The sequence below is a fragment of the Poecile atricapillus genome, chromosome 1 (assembly GCF_030490865.1).
Source record: "Poecile atricapillus isolate bPoeAtr1 chromosome 1, bPoeAtr1.hap1, whole genome shotgun sequence".
NCBI lineage: Eukaryota > Metazoa > Chordata > Aves > Passeriformes > Paridae > Poecile > Poecile atricapillus.
Window position 1 is genome coordinate 56,450,229 of NC_081249.1, and position 13,348 is coordinate 56,463,576.

The 13,348-nt window shown below is 36.1% G+C and overlaps 1 protein-coding gene across 1 annotated transcript in view; it reads left to right on the forward strand.

Annotated features, from left to right (window-relative positions):
* DIAPH3 (diaphanous related formin 3) overlaps positions 1-12,830 on the forward strand; it is a 217,716-nt gene extending 204,886 nt beyond the window's left edge. Inside the window, exon 28 of the mRNA XM_058829342.1 lies at positions 11,384-12,830. Coding sequence (XP_058685325.1) covers positions 11,384-11,640 — 257 coding nt within the window. The 3' untranslated portion in view covers positions 11,641-12,830. The remainder of the gene's footprint in view (positions 1-11,383) is intronic.
* The last annotated feature ends 518 nt before the right edge of the window (positions 12,831-13,348 follow it).

A 13,348-nucleotide genomic window follows, 5' to 3' on the forward strand; every position in this document is an offset into this window, starting at 1 on the left:
AGCAACCAGATCACAAGTCTCATACTTATTATTCAAGTAATCACCCTCTGCAGCACATAGATGCATCAATTAAAGCTTTACAATGAAGTATATTGTTCTGTGTGGAATCCTCAGGTGTCAGGAATTAAAAATTGATTTTAAATGTTGCAGGCTGTGTTCAAATGGCTCATCTGTGTTTATGTTAAACAAACAAGCTTGCTAACAATTCCAACAAAAGAGGTAGGTCAAAATCATTAGGAAATGAATGATAAAATTATATTCTGTTCTTAAAGCACTTAGTCTTTTAGATATTTACCAATTAAATGCAGCTCAGAAGTGTCTGAGTGCCAAACATTTATTTTAGCCCTGTTTTTTCAGATGCAAATCAATTTGATATCTGCTTTATATGTTCTTACCTATAGTCTTTGTAAATATTTTCTGGCTAATTTTCCAATTTGTGTAAATTTCACAGCAGTTTATTATTAGAATGAAATTCAAGTACCCAGAAGCTGTCAAGATGGTTCAGTGATTTAATGCTGGCGTCCTGCAGCTTTGACTGTAATCAGCAGATGCTCTGACATTACCATAAATGTTTTCTTAACCATCTCTGTCAAAAAAAAAAAAAAAAAAAAAAAAAAAAAAGAGAGAAGGAGACAATTTTTCCTATTTGGAGTCTCTTGTTTCTGATTAAATTCGGTTTGGGTTCTTTTGCATAATTAATATACCACAATGATCTCTAACCATTTGTTTTTTATAACACCTTTTGAGCTAAACACATTTGCAAGACTACTTCATAAGTCAAAATAGACAAAGGAAAAACAAGTCTATGTTTAAGAATACTGTTTCCGTGGCTTGGGAGGTCTTACTGCCTCCTGCCTTGTTTTCTCAGTGAGCATAAAGGGTTCAGGTTTTCAGTTACTCTGTTTTTCATGTTCTGTGTAATATTTTAAGTTCCTCCATGAGAGAGAGATTTTTTTCCTGTATGTGCAAAAGTGTGTTGCGTTTCAAATTTTTGGAAATTTAAAGAAAAAACCCTGTACATAATAAGATTAACTTTTAACTTTGCAACAGTTAGCTTCTCTTGTTTTTAGCATACCAAAGTGGCTGCTAAGAGTATAACTGGTCAGATAAAGGGCAGTAAATATGTTCATTGCATGAAAAGTGCATACCATTAGTGATGTTTAATACAGCATTTTGAATTCGCAATGACTGGATTAATTACCCATGATAATATAGCTTATATTTGTCTTGCGATAATTCAGTGGTATTTGGAGGAGTCAGTAAAAGCCATTTTTAAATAATAATTCTTCTTTTAGAGACTGTTGAAATCAGTGTCCCTTTTCAGAGCAGTTTGTCACACTTGCACAGTACAGTTAGTGATGTCAAATATACGTATGGCTGGATTATGTGCAGAGTAGAAATGTTTTTTATAGACCATCTCTCTCCACACATGAACAAGGCCAAATTACACTCCATCCCAAAGAGAGGGAATAATTAAGTAAAAGCACATAACTTTAATTAGAGCATCATATAAGCAGAGAGAGAAGAATTGTCAAAGGAATATACAATCTTTTAGAATGAGGGAGAGATGAATCACTTTTCCTCTGCCTTTATTTCCCAATTTTACTTTTGCAAGAGGATCTTCTTGAATATGTACTGTTTCTTGCTCCATGGTTTCAACTGCTTGTTAAGATGCTGTCAATTATTTTCTGCAGAGCTTTGTCAGAGGAAAGTAAGGACCATAATAATAATATGAAAGTTACATGAACTAAGATGATTCAGCTTCATTCCACTTCCATCCAGTGTATTCATGAAGGCAATCTTGGATGTTAGTTTACACAAGTTAAATTTCACAGTCAGGTCTGCTTCTGTCCTTTTAAAAAGCACCCATGCTATTAAAAAGCACAGATTAGAATTCAAAGTTCTCATAAATACTTGTCCAGGTTAGTAAATTACTACACTCTTGCCTGTCATAGCAGTAACAGCATGTAGTGCTCTCTGTTGCTTTTCTTCCAGAGACCTCTTAAAAACATTTAAAATTAGAATACACTATTCTTGTGATATTTTGAATAATAGCGAATGATGGCCCACTGTGCCTGTGACCTGTGTGGGCAAGAGCTGCCCCACGACATTGGTCCTGTGCCTCTTACAGCAATGTGAGGGGATTGTGTTTCTATTCAACTGTTGAAACTAATACCCACCTAATTTACTTTCAGCTCTAGCCTCTCCTCTTTATGCAATTCCCAAAAGTATTTCCAGGACTCTGTAGATCTCTCTTTAGCTTAGAAGTGGTTTGATTCCTTAGGAGATAAGAGCAACAGATGATGAGACTTATGAAATATAATATATTGATAGAGATGAAAGATAGTTCTTCTTGTTGGATTGATTTGATATTGCAAAGTATTTGTATTCAAACTTAAAGTAGTTCAACCTACCAGTACTCTGAATGCTGATGTAAACTTGGCAATGGGATAAAAAAATAAAAATTACATGGATTTGTAGCAGCAACTGCATAGCTAGAGAATGTCTTGTAAACATTTGGTATCAAGAGTAGTGGATAAGAAATAATAATAGTGTTAAATTTTTAAGGCAATTACTAGACATAGATACATGTTCTGGTTTAGGGCAAATTTGGGCAGAAACCTCCAAAGGCGTTTCTCTAGAAAGCAATTTCAAGTGGCCCCTTGTCCTACCAGTTTGGGAGACATAAATCTCCTTCAAGAAAAGTGGAAAAAACTGTTTATTTAACGGGCAAAGTACTCACAAACATGGAAAAATGAATAATACTAAACAATGGAACCTCTCACTGTTCTGAAGAGATGGCAGATGCAGAAAGTCCTTGCTGTGGGGCGTAGCTCGGCTCGCTCAGTCCCTTATCAGTCCCTCCAGCGCTGGAAAGTGCCGAGGCCCAGGGCCCCGTCGGCCACAGGCCTGAGCTCCCGGGCTTTGTCTGGGATTTCGGTCCTGAGCAGTTTGAACAGCTCCAAGGGAAAGAAAAGCCACAGTCTGGGGAACTTCCCTGCCTCAGCTGGCTAGAAACTAACAGCACAGGAGAGCTCTGTCCCTCTGTCTGTCCGTGCTGCAGACAGCACAGGCCGGAGCAGTGTGAGGGGCAGTGAGCGCCGCTTCTGAAAACAAACTGCGGCTTCTTCTTCCCCCCTTCGCTCTCGGAACCAGTCTTAGAGGCCCAGAACTTAACATCCATCATAAACAGAACAGGTGATTGGGGATACAAGCATCATAAAGTCACCCCAGGACAGTACATAAAACTGTAGAATGGTTTGGGTCAGAATTGGCCTTAAAGGTCATCTAATTCCTACACCCACACCATGGGTACGGACACCACCCACTAGATCAGGTTGCTCAGAACCCCATCCATCCTTGCCTTGAACCTCTCCAGGGCTGGGGCATGGTTTTTGTGAGGGTTTGTGGGTTTTGCTTGTTTGTCTGGATTTTTTCAATGTGTATGCTAAATAGAAAATACTGAACAGAAGCAACAACATTTAGAACTGCAGTGAGTAGAATCTCATAAATAGAAGGTCAGCCTTTTAAGATTTGCTTTGCTGTTTGGATTTGTTGTGGGTTTTATTTTCCAGAGGTAGGAGGCCTCCTACTGTGTTTTTCCTCAACGGTTGGTAAAAGAAGACAAAATCGTGTGTTTCTTTTCCATTTCAGTTATGTTCATCAGCATGTTGCTTATCATTCCCCATTGCATCTGCCAGTGGCTTTCCTTTGATAGCAGCAGTCTTTATGCATATTCCTGAAGTTTTTTTATCAAAGTGCACCTTGAAAGCACTATTCATCTATAGGTAGCTGGTTTGCAGACAGGTTTGGAGACAGGTGTCTACTGCTTGAAGGCACTTTAGTATGTGTGATCTACTTTAATTATCATCAGCTGAAGAGGGTAGCTTAAGACTATGTACCTCTGTGTATATTGTCACAGGTCACCAACTTAGACAGTCATCATTTTTGACTGTTAACTCTCAAGACAACTTGGAATGCAAGCTGCAATATACTTGTGAACAAAATAAAACAAATAATAAACCATGTTCTGGGAATTCCAGGAATTTAAAATATTCTAAATATGTTAACTTCCAGTTTTATTATTGTAATTTCCTGGTTGTTTCTTGACTTAAAGAAGATAAAAAGTTGATGTTTGTCCTATTTGTACCTTGAGAGAAGTCCTATAAACACCCAGGCTGTGGATTGTTTCTGCCCACTGGGGCCTGAAGACCCCATGCCACTGGTATTCACGTAGATCAATATTTACCATTTAACCCCCTTTGCCTGACGTAAATAAGAGTAATATATTGGTTATTAATACTAAAGTTATGACTTATGATCTGTCCATTTTGAAACTGAGAGACTTAAAATTTTGTTTTTCAAGAATGTTTCAAACCATGTGCTCCAAAAATCATTAATGACCACAAAGCAGATTTCTTTTTTGGAAATTTCCATTTTTCAGTTTTCCTGGAAACTGCCATATGTGCCATCTTTTGAGGAAAAATGCATGAAAAGACACAGGAAATTTCAACTGGAATTCAGGGTGAAATAGGAAGGATGCCAAACTCCTAAGTCTGAAGTAGCCATCTTAGACAATTGCAGAGGTTTCTTCTCTCACTGACCTTCAGTGATTTCTGTCAGCATCTTGATCCACACTCTTGTTCTCTTATCATCTTGACAGGTACTCAAGACTTTTGTTAAAATCCCAGTAAGTGAAAGTTGCGTTTCTTGTAAAAAAAGGTCATTGTCTTATCGGAAGTGAGAATATATTAGTTTAAACAGAGAAATTGATTCCAATTCATTGCGATTGCAAAGTGTCTTTGGAAAGGATAGGTAAAAGTTTGAATGGAGTGATCATCAGGAAGTTAAAGTAGTCTTTGAGAAGATATTGATAGGAAAGGGATTAAAAGAATTTTTTCTTTAGGGCCAAGTAAAAGGGAGCTGGTCCAGCAGAGTTCCTCTTGTCGAAAATTAGTTTCCTCACAGTTTGTAATTGACTGTCTTTGAAATTTAGTTCCTATAAATTCTCTGTATTAGTCACACAATACAGAGGGCTGATATACTTACTTCTTGCCATTAAAATACATAAACCCCCTATATTCACTATTTCTGAAAACTGTCTCACCAAAATTGAGCTTACTGATAGTGTTTCTTCCTTGTGTTTCACACATTCTGATTGCAACACTCAAGAACAGGAGCATCAAATGAAATGTGCATAGTTTAAAGAAAAATTGTTCCAAATATCAGTAGCTCCTGTAGCTCAGTCTCATGAGTTGTCTGCTTAAGATTAGTAGAATTGTGAGCATTTAGTATGAAATACAAAGGTGTAAGAAATTACTTATCAAGCAAAGATCTTTTGACTACAGCTCACACTCCTTTATGTGTTAGGGCTGGAGCTGCAGGTTCAAACCGAAATAAGTAATAGCAACACAGTGCTCCTTTTACCAGGGACATTCCTCAAGCCTACCCTTGTCAGTCAGAGATATTGTTGAGAAAACATGAAATCAATAAAAAGTATTTAGAATATTTCCATTAAACCATCCAGAAAGGAGCTATCCCATTTTTTTATGCATGATCTTATGTAATATGGATGGACCTTCTAGCTATAGAAGTCTAAATATTATAATATTATGTCTAAATGCTGTTTCTGAGGAATAAGGCAGGCTTTGAGAAGTATAGCAAAGAACTTGTTATGTTCTCACACCAGGGCTAAAGTCTCAGAATGGATTTCAGAAGGCCAACTTTGGGCTGTAAAAATTAAAGAAAATTGGGTGCCCGAAAAATCTTGGGGCTAGCAACTGACCTGTGTCTGGGGCTCTAATAGGGGTTGGTGCAGGAAACAAGACTGTCGTTTCAAAATTGAGAGGAAAACATAAATTAATTATTTTCTTCTTGGCATTTTTGATAATAAGAAGCCAAGAGTTTGGAATCTGTTTATTTAGATGAAACATATGAGGATATACCCCGGTATCCCCACAACATCCATAGTATGTGACCATTGTCTAAGTACAACTTGTTAAGGTTGTACCGGGACATGCATGATGATGTGGTCAGTGAAATTTCTGAGAAATGGACAGGACTTCCAGACAGCGACTGGGTTGTGTCAAGCATTTCAGCTTGTGGGAATGTTCTACAGCTGCATCCAGAATTAGCACATGGCAAACACATAGCTGTTAAAAATACATGTTCTTTTCTCTGATGTTTTGCTGGGAAAATACATGAGCACGTCATCAGCATGGTGTAGCTTTTTGAGAATTTCAGTTCCATACATCAGGGATGAGGAACCAGAGACACACCATGGCACCAAACTGGAGAGCCAGTGGTAAGAGTTATTGGTAGGGCTGTTACTTTTTCCACACTAAAGCCCTTTGGCATGGGGACGTTCCTTCAGAGTATTGTCTAGGACATGACTTAAATGACAAGTCATGACTTAAAATGTAAAAATAATTTGCACTGCCAATAATGTATGGGTGGGCTATGGAAAATGTTGGCATAGACCTAGCTTCAGGAATATGATGCAGCATGTGGAGCACAAGTCAGTGAGATCACAAATATTCCACTGGGTTTTTGAACATTTTTCCCTGTTAACTTGGTAAGAGATGTAATGAGGTTGTAACTGCAATTGTTCTTTTTATGTTACTGTTTTGTCATGCCCTACATTGAGATGTATGACTGTAATACGAGCACATAATGCCACACAATGCTGTTCTCCTTATTGTATTTGCAACTTTATTTTTCAATCAGTATATAAGTATTTACATAAAACCAAAATATGTCCTTAGTATCAAGACTTTTACTGAGAAACTGTGCGATGAAATAAAGCTTTTAAACATTTTTTTTTAATATTAAATATTTATTAGTTGTTTTAAAAAAATCTATCTTGACTTTAGTGAGTCTCTTGCAATCATTTTTGTTCTCTATTAAAGGTAATATATAACACTATTGTGTAGGATTTTAAAATCTCCAACTGATCATATTTTGCTTCCCAAAGTTCACAGCAGGCAGGTCTCATACTACTGATTTATTTTTTTTTTTGTTCAGATGCTAGTGCACAGTTTCCTTTTTCTGAATATGATGTATCTTTTACTAGGTTATAAGCATACAATTATAAGTTGTTCTGTGTTAGGACATCATTTAAACTGTGGACAGCTATAGTAAGCACAATTTTCTGTCAAATGAATTTCCTGAGCATTGCTGTTAGAAGTCTTGTGTCTAGATGATAGTAACTATTTGGCTCTAGGTTTTGTGAATATGGCTTTGGAATGCTTTTGATTAACAGCAATGTTCAAGCAATTAATATCTGCAAAAACTGCATTTGAATAGGTCTCGAGGACCCACAAAAGTTCAATATTGAACAAAGGGAAGAAAAAATTTACGTATCATGGAATCTGGACACTGAGACTTTCATAGTGTACAATATGATCTCTTCCTGACCTGTGCCTGGGAGCATTCACTAGCAGTAAAGTCAAAACTATTATGGGTTACCAGCTGAGCCTTTAGAAAACTTGATAATTAATTAAAAATTATTGTGGGTTTTTTTTTTTTGTTTTGTCATCTGCATAGTGATTGTTGTGATACAGGTGAATGACAAATTTCGATTATTGAAAGTGACCAAATAGTCACTTGAGAAACTTGTCTCAACTACTTCCAGTATATACAGGAAATGATTAAGTTCTGTCTTTATCCAGTGATTTGTAATGTCTGATTTCTTTTTGTCTTGCTACTGCTGGAAGGTGCACCTTGCTACAGGTGGACAAATAGTGCATCTCCGGAAATGTAAGCTTTCTTCTTAGCATGAATTCATGCAGAAGTGCCTTTCCATGAGTAGTTTTTGTTTAACCTTCTGTGTGTTTAATTCTATTCAGTTCTTCAGAAATGTATTTGAACCAATGCATTGTGTAAATACATAATTTGTTTATTTTATTAAATATAGTTTATTGTCAAAAGCACAAAACAAATTTATGTATGTCTATGATGTAATGGTTCAAAGCATTTTAGGAAAAGTCTGTTAATACCTGTATGGTTTGTGGATTTTCTCAGTGTTCTTTTTTTCTGGAAACGTAGGTGGCCAATGTCACTAAGCCATGTCCTGGCTGTTTGGGCAGCCGTATCAAATACTGTCTTCAGAAACATATTAAATTCCTGCTTATAACTGGTTATAGTTTCTTCCTATTGCATGTGAATTCCAGAACTTCATTACCCTGGTTGTTCAAGGTTTTAATGTCTTAATTTCCAGCAGTAAATTAATGGCTGTTTATTGTACTTTGTCAGTTAACTCTTGACTTCTGGCTTTTCTTGCAAGTAGATAACTGTATGCTTTATAGCCTTTATCATATGGAGCCAAGTCCAGTTTTTCCACAGCTGTGGTCAAAGCTGTGTGCTAACCTACAGCACTTCGCAGCCATATAGTTCTGAATTCACAAGCAAGATGCACTAGTTTTTTTAGACCACCTCACACTGACAGGCTGAAAATTAACTTCTTTGCTTTCACTACTATAGCACAGGATTTGAGGGAGGTAAGGTTACAATCCCATGTCACGGTAGTGGAATGGATGTGGCATCAAATCACCAATGCACGTGCGTTTTGAATCAGTGTGTGAAGCAGTATAGAGTGCATAAGAGTTTGGATTTAACACAAATTAGTTTTTGTTGTCTTAAAATAAAATATTGAGGAATTAGTGAGACTTTTTACCTTGATAGTGCCTGACTAATTTTACACTTTGATCTAAAGAGAAGTCATCTTTTGCTCTGATAAGAATGCCATGAGCAGCACAGATACCTCAAGTAATACAGTGTTAATTCTTTACATGCACATTTACTGAAGTGAAATCTAGGGCTGTAAGTAAATTTGTATGCTTTCTGAGCCAGGCCTAGCAAAGTTCAGTGTTTCTGAATGAAATTCACAATAGCCAGTTTGCTAAGCAGGGAACTATCTACCTCCACATCTGCTAATACTGGACTTGCACTTAGGCATAGAAATGCTCTGTGGAGAAGTTCCTCCTTGACTGAAGAACATAAGTAGTAAAGATGTCACCTGATTTAGAAAACAGCTGAAATAACAACTTTGAGATGATAATACTGGATTTAGATTAAATATGTGTCCAAGTACTATTTAAAAAAAAATTTACTCTAGCTGCTCAATATTATTTGTAACATGGTGAGACCAAAGTGTTCTCATTATTAAGGAATGCTGCTAATCACTACCGTGAGACTTTGTGATTTTTGTAGCGAATTTTGACATTATCATTGCAAAGGAGATGAAACAAGAACTACTCACATTAACTAAACACAATTTAAGGCAGTTTCCTAATGCCATTTTTCATTGTTGCAGGACTCTTCAGAGTGAAGGGAAAGGATGGTCATTCAAATTAAATATTGCACTTATTAGTATATGCCTAGAAATTCACAATTGCTGTTGTTTTAAAGGGAAAAAAAGGCATGGCTGTCTTCAGCTTTACTCTGTCCTATTGCTACACAACAATTCCAGATTGTAGGCAGCAATTTATGGGACAAAGTTAAGTGAAAGCCTCAATTAGTTACTGAGTTTCAAAATAGTAAAAGAGTTTGGATAGATCCCATGAGCTACTACTTATTAATAGCTAGCTTACAAGAGTTCCATGCTTAGGCTGCAGTTGTGAATTTCACTCTAAGGTACCTCTACTCTGCCCTGTGTACACTATGAGCAGCTGGGAGATTTTACTGCTGGATTTTACTTAGAGGCCTCGGTTCATAAGAATTCCCCTTGTCTGTTATACAGTCTAGTTCACTACACCTAATTCACCCTCACATTTTGGGGTAAAGACTGCTGAAGTGCAAAGTAGTTAAAATTTGGTTGTTGGTACATTTGAGAAGCTTACTTTCAGTGCCTAATTTCTTTTAGACTTTTTTAAAATCTAACAACTGTGCTTCATTTCAGATGGTATAATAATGTGTTTTCTTTTACTTAAAAGCGTTGATTTTTACACACCAACTATTTTTCCTGCTGCCCCTAGACTGAACGTAAACAGAAAGATCTGTGGTGCAGCTGGTAGTTTGTATCTTGACACAGGTAGCATGCTTTTATCAGCTTGCAAATATGTGTTCAGAATCAATAAGCATAAACATTTAAGTAGAATGGAATATTTAAGAGTGCACATACAAGGGATATTTTCATTATATATGACGGGTTTATTACATATAATTATAAAGATATGTTCATAACCAGTCATTGGCCTCCTGTGATTCAGGGACACTGTGCTGCTGCATATTCAAGGTCAAATTATTTTCCGTAGTGTAAAAAAAATTATGTTTTTCAGCTAAGTGTCAAGTTTGTCTTAAGAAATTTTAATTAAGAATTGTTTATCTGATTTAAAAGATGATGGAAAGGAGGTATTTATTTTCCTCCACTTCCCAAAAGGTGATCGTACTTACAGAATTTGCTGAGATTGTCCAAGAAAGTGTGTAAAATCCTCATCCATCACTAAGAGCCCCTGGTCAGGGAATGACAGTGCAGTAAATATCTTCAGCAGCTGCCTTTTAATGTACAAGCTGTTTTCGGTAGGAATTTTCAGCACTCACATAAAACACACTGTCATGAGTGACTGCCTGTGCTCCAAAGTCATTACTATTGGGATGATGGAACATCTTTCAGCGAATAACCAAAAAACTTTAAATGTCATGTCAAGTGTGTTGAAGGCATTTTCAAGCCTTGCTCAAGGTTACATGAATATTGAGTAGGCCTGTTTTAAAAAAGTTTGCGATCTATGAGAGAAACTACTCATATGCTGGTTTGGAAAACAGTCACTTGATCTGGAAGGGAGGTAGGGAATGACAGAAAAAGATATCTGTCTATTAATACATGCCAAACCTGCAAAACTCCTGCCTGGATATTAACTGAGTGCAACTTTGTGTGACAGGCAATTCCAGTGATGTTTAGCAAAAAATAGTGAATTATGCAATTTCTTGAAATTAGCTGCCTAAAAGTTCACAAAGGAAAGAAAAGGTATTAAAATGGATAATTAAATTAAAATAGATTTTAAAATACATTTTAAAATTTGAACAATTAAAAAATATGTAGGAAGTTTAATTAACAAGGTAAAATCTTGTAAGACACTGAGAAGTGCTAGGTGCCTCCGACTCCAGTAGGAAAGGAGGATGCTGTCAGGCTATATCTGTGATTTTGTAAGAAATATGGATGTTAATCTAATGAAGACATGTAAAGTCTGTATCACTTCCAAGGGACCAAGTCCACTGCTTTTGAAGTGATAATATATTTTGTCTTGCCTCCTTGGCAATCATTACTCCTTGCAGTACATCATCTGCATGTAAAATTTGTCTGATCAAGAGGTCTTTTTATATTACAGAATATTGAAACTGAGTATTTTAATAGTGAAACAAGATTTGTTTGATTTGTCTTCTGCAGAGAACCAGAATGGACAGCCAGAGAAGGCATGTTCGCACCACAGTATCAGTTTAAACTCGACAAGAAACCCAATCACCAAAGAAGTTACATATGATGTGGAAACAAGTTCTAAGGTGTTGAACAAGGCTGTTGGAAGAAAGGAAGCCTGTCATGGAGAAGGTGGCAAAGAAAAGAAAATAGATCCTATCAGGTCCCCTTCAAAGGGAGAAGCCATTCCAGAAGTAGAAGCTCTCTTGGCAAGACTGCGAGCATTATAGAATAATCATATAACAGATTAAATAAAAGTTAAAAACAATAGCCTACACTACATATTTAAAGAAACAGTAATTTTCTATTTTTGATGTTACATATTTCTGAGTTCCTTACTTCTCTGTGGAAGAACGATCTGCTTCTAAACTTTGCTTGCAAGTCTATACAGTACTATAGTTTTGCATAACTGCAAGATGATTTTTTATTATATGTTTTTACTTAAGCATATGAAAAGTATCAGAAGAAAATAAATATTAAATTGTTCCAAAGCACAATTCTTTTACTTGACAGGCTGCTAGCCATCTGTTTTGAGTGCTTCTGAAAATAGGAATATCTTTTATGTACTGTTAAATCATCATGCCTGGGAATAGGGTCAATGTATAACAGAAAAGGTATTCTTATGTTTTCTACTGTAATTTCTATATTTAAGAGGCTAAAGCACCAAAAATGTGTCATTATAGTGTCTTTTGCAATTACAGTAATATACACTATCAACCATATTTCAGTTTGAGCTTATCAAAGAGCACCAAATCTTGCTGAATTATAGATGTATTTACCACGTGTTAATCCATGGGCAGTAAACAAAAATCTATGCAAGTAATATACTTTATTTGTAATTAATATATCTCTGCTTTTAAGGTTATTATGATTATTATATCAAAATAATATATACAATTGCTTTGATTGCAAGGTTTTGCAATTGTGTCTACAGTGGGGGAAAATGTCTTCACAGTAATTTACCAGTGTAATATTTTATCTTTTCACATGGGAATTAATATGTTTCTATAAAAGGAACATGTAATGGGGAAGATTTTTTCAATTGGTTTTTCACAAACTCATTTTCCAGTAGCCCATAAAGTCTTACTTACTGGCACAACAGGAGTCTTACAAGTGATTGCATCTCTTTTATCCCACTGTCACTGTACAGTGTTGCATGTTCGCTGTCATATTTATTAATTGCACATCAGAAAGAGTTGCTACCAATGTTACCAAGTAGGGAGCTATTGTTATTCTCTTTGCTCAGTTATTTTAAGCTTCCTTATTATAAGAGTGTATTAAGAATCTAATGTCTTTCTTCTAAATTACTTTATTTTTCTTACAAAATGCTGAAAAATATGTCTTTCAATAAGAGTCAGTTACATGAAACCAGTGTTTCAATGCTCCAGTGCTTTTTATGTCCTTGTTTAAGTTGCCTTTGTACTTCCTGCACTAAACATTAATAAAGTTAATTAGAACTTGAAAACTGGGCCTGATTATACACATGGCATAGGGGGGGGTTTCAGCCATTGTGGGAATCAATCTCCAGTTTCTGGAACTGTTGTAGCTGTCATTATACGCTAATTACATTTCCCACCTTTGCTGAAAAAAGAGAGGTATAAACACAAGTCAGGGAAGGCCTGTCAAACAGACATTTCTTCAGCTCCCCTTGCAAACAATGGGCACAGCTGTCATACAGAGACACCTTTGGGAACCTGAGATATATCTTGAATGTATAATTCAAAATAGAGTGACTGATAGTTGTTCCACTAAGGTCTGCACCTTCAGTATTAAGACTTACTACCCCTATTTACAGGATGCAGTAAAAATTACTATCTAAAAAGTCCAATATGATTGACTACATAAAATGACATTTCAAACACAAAGAAAATGTCTGTTCAAGGGGAATAAAAGTTAGCAGTTCACTGGATCTCTTCAGTTGCTGAGGATGTGCTAAAA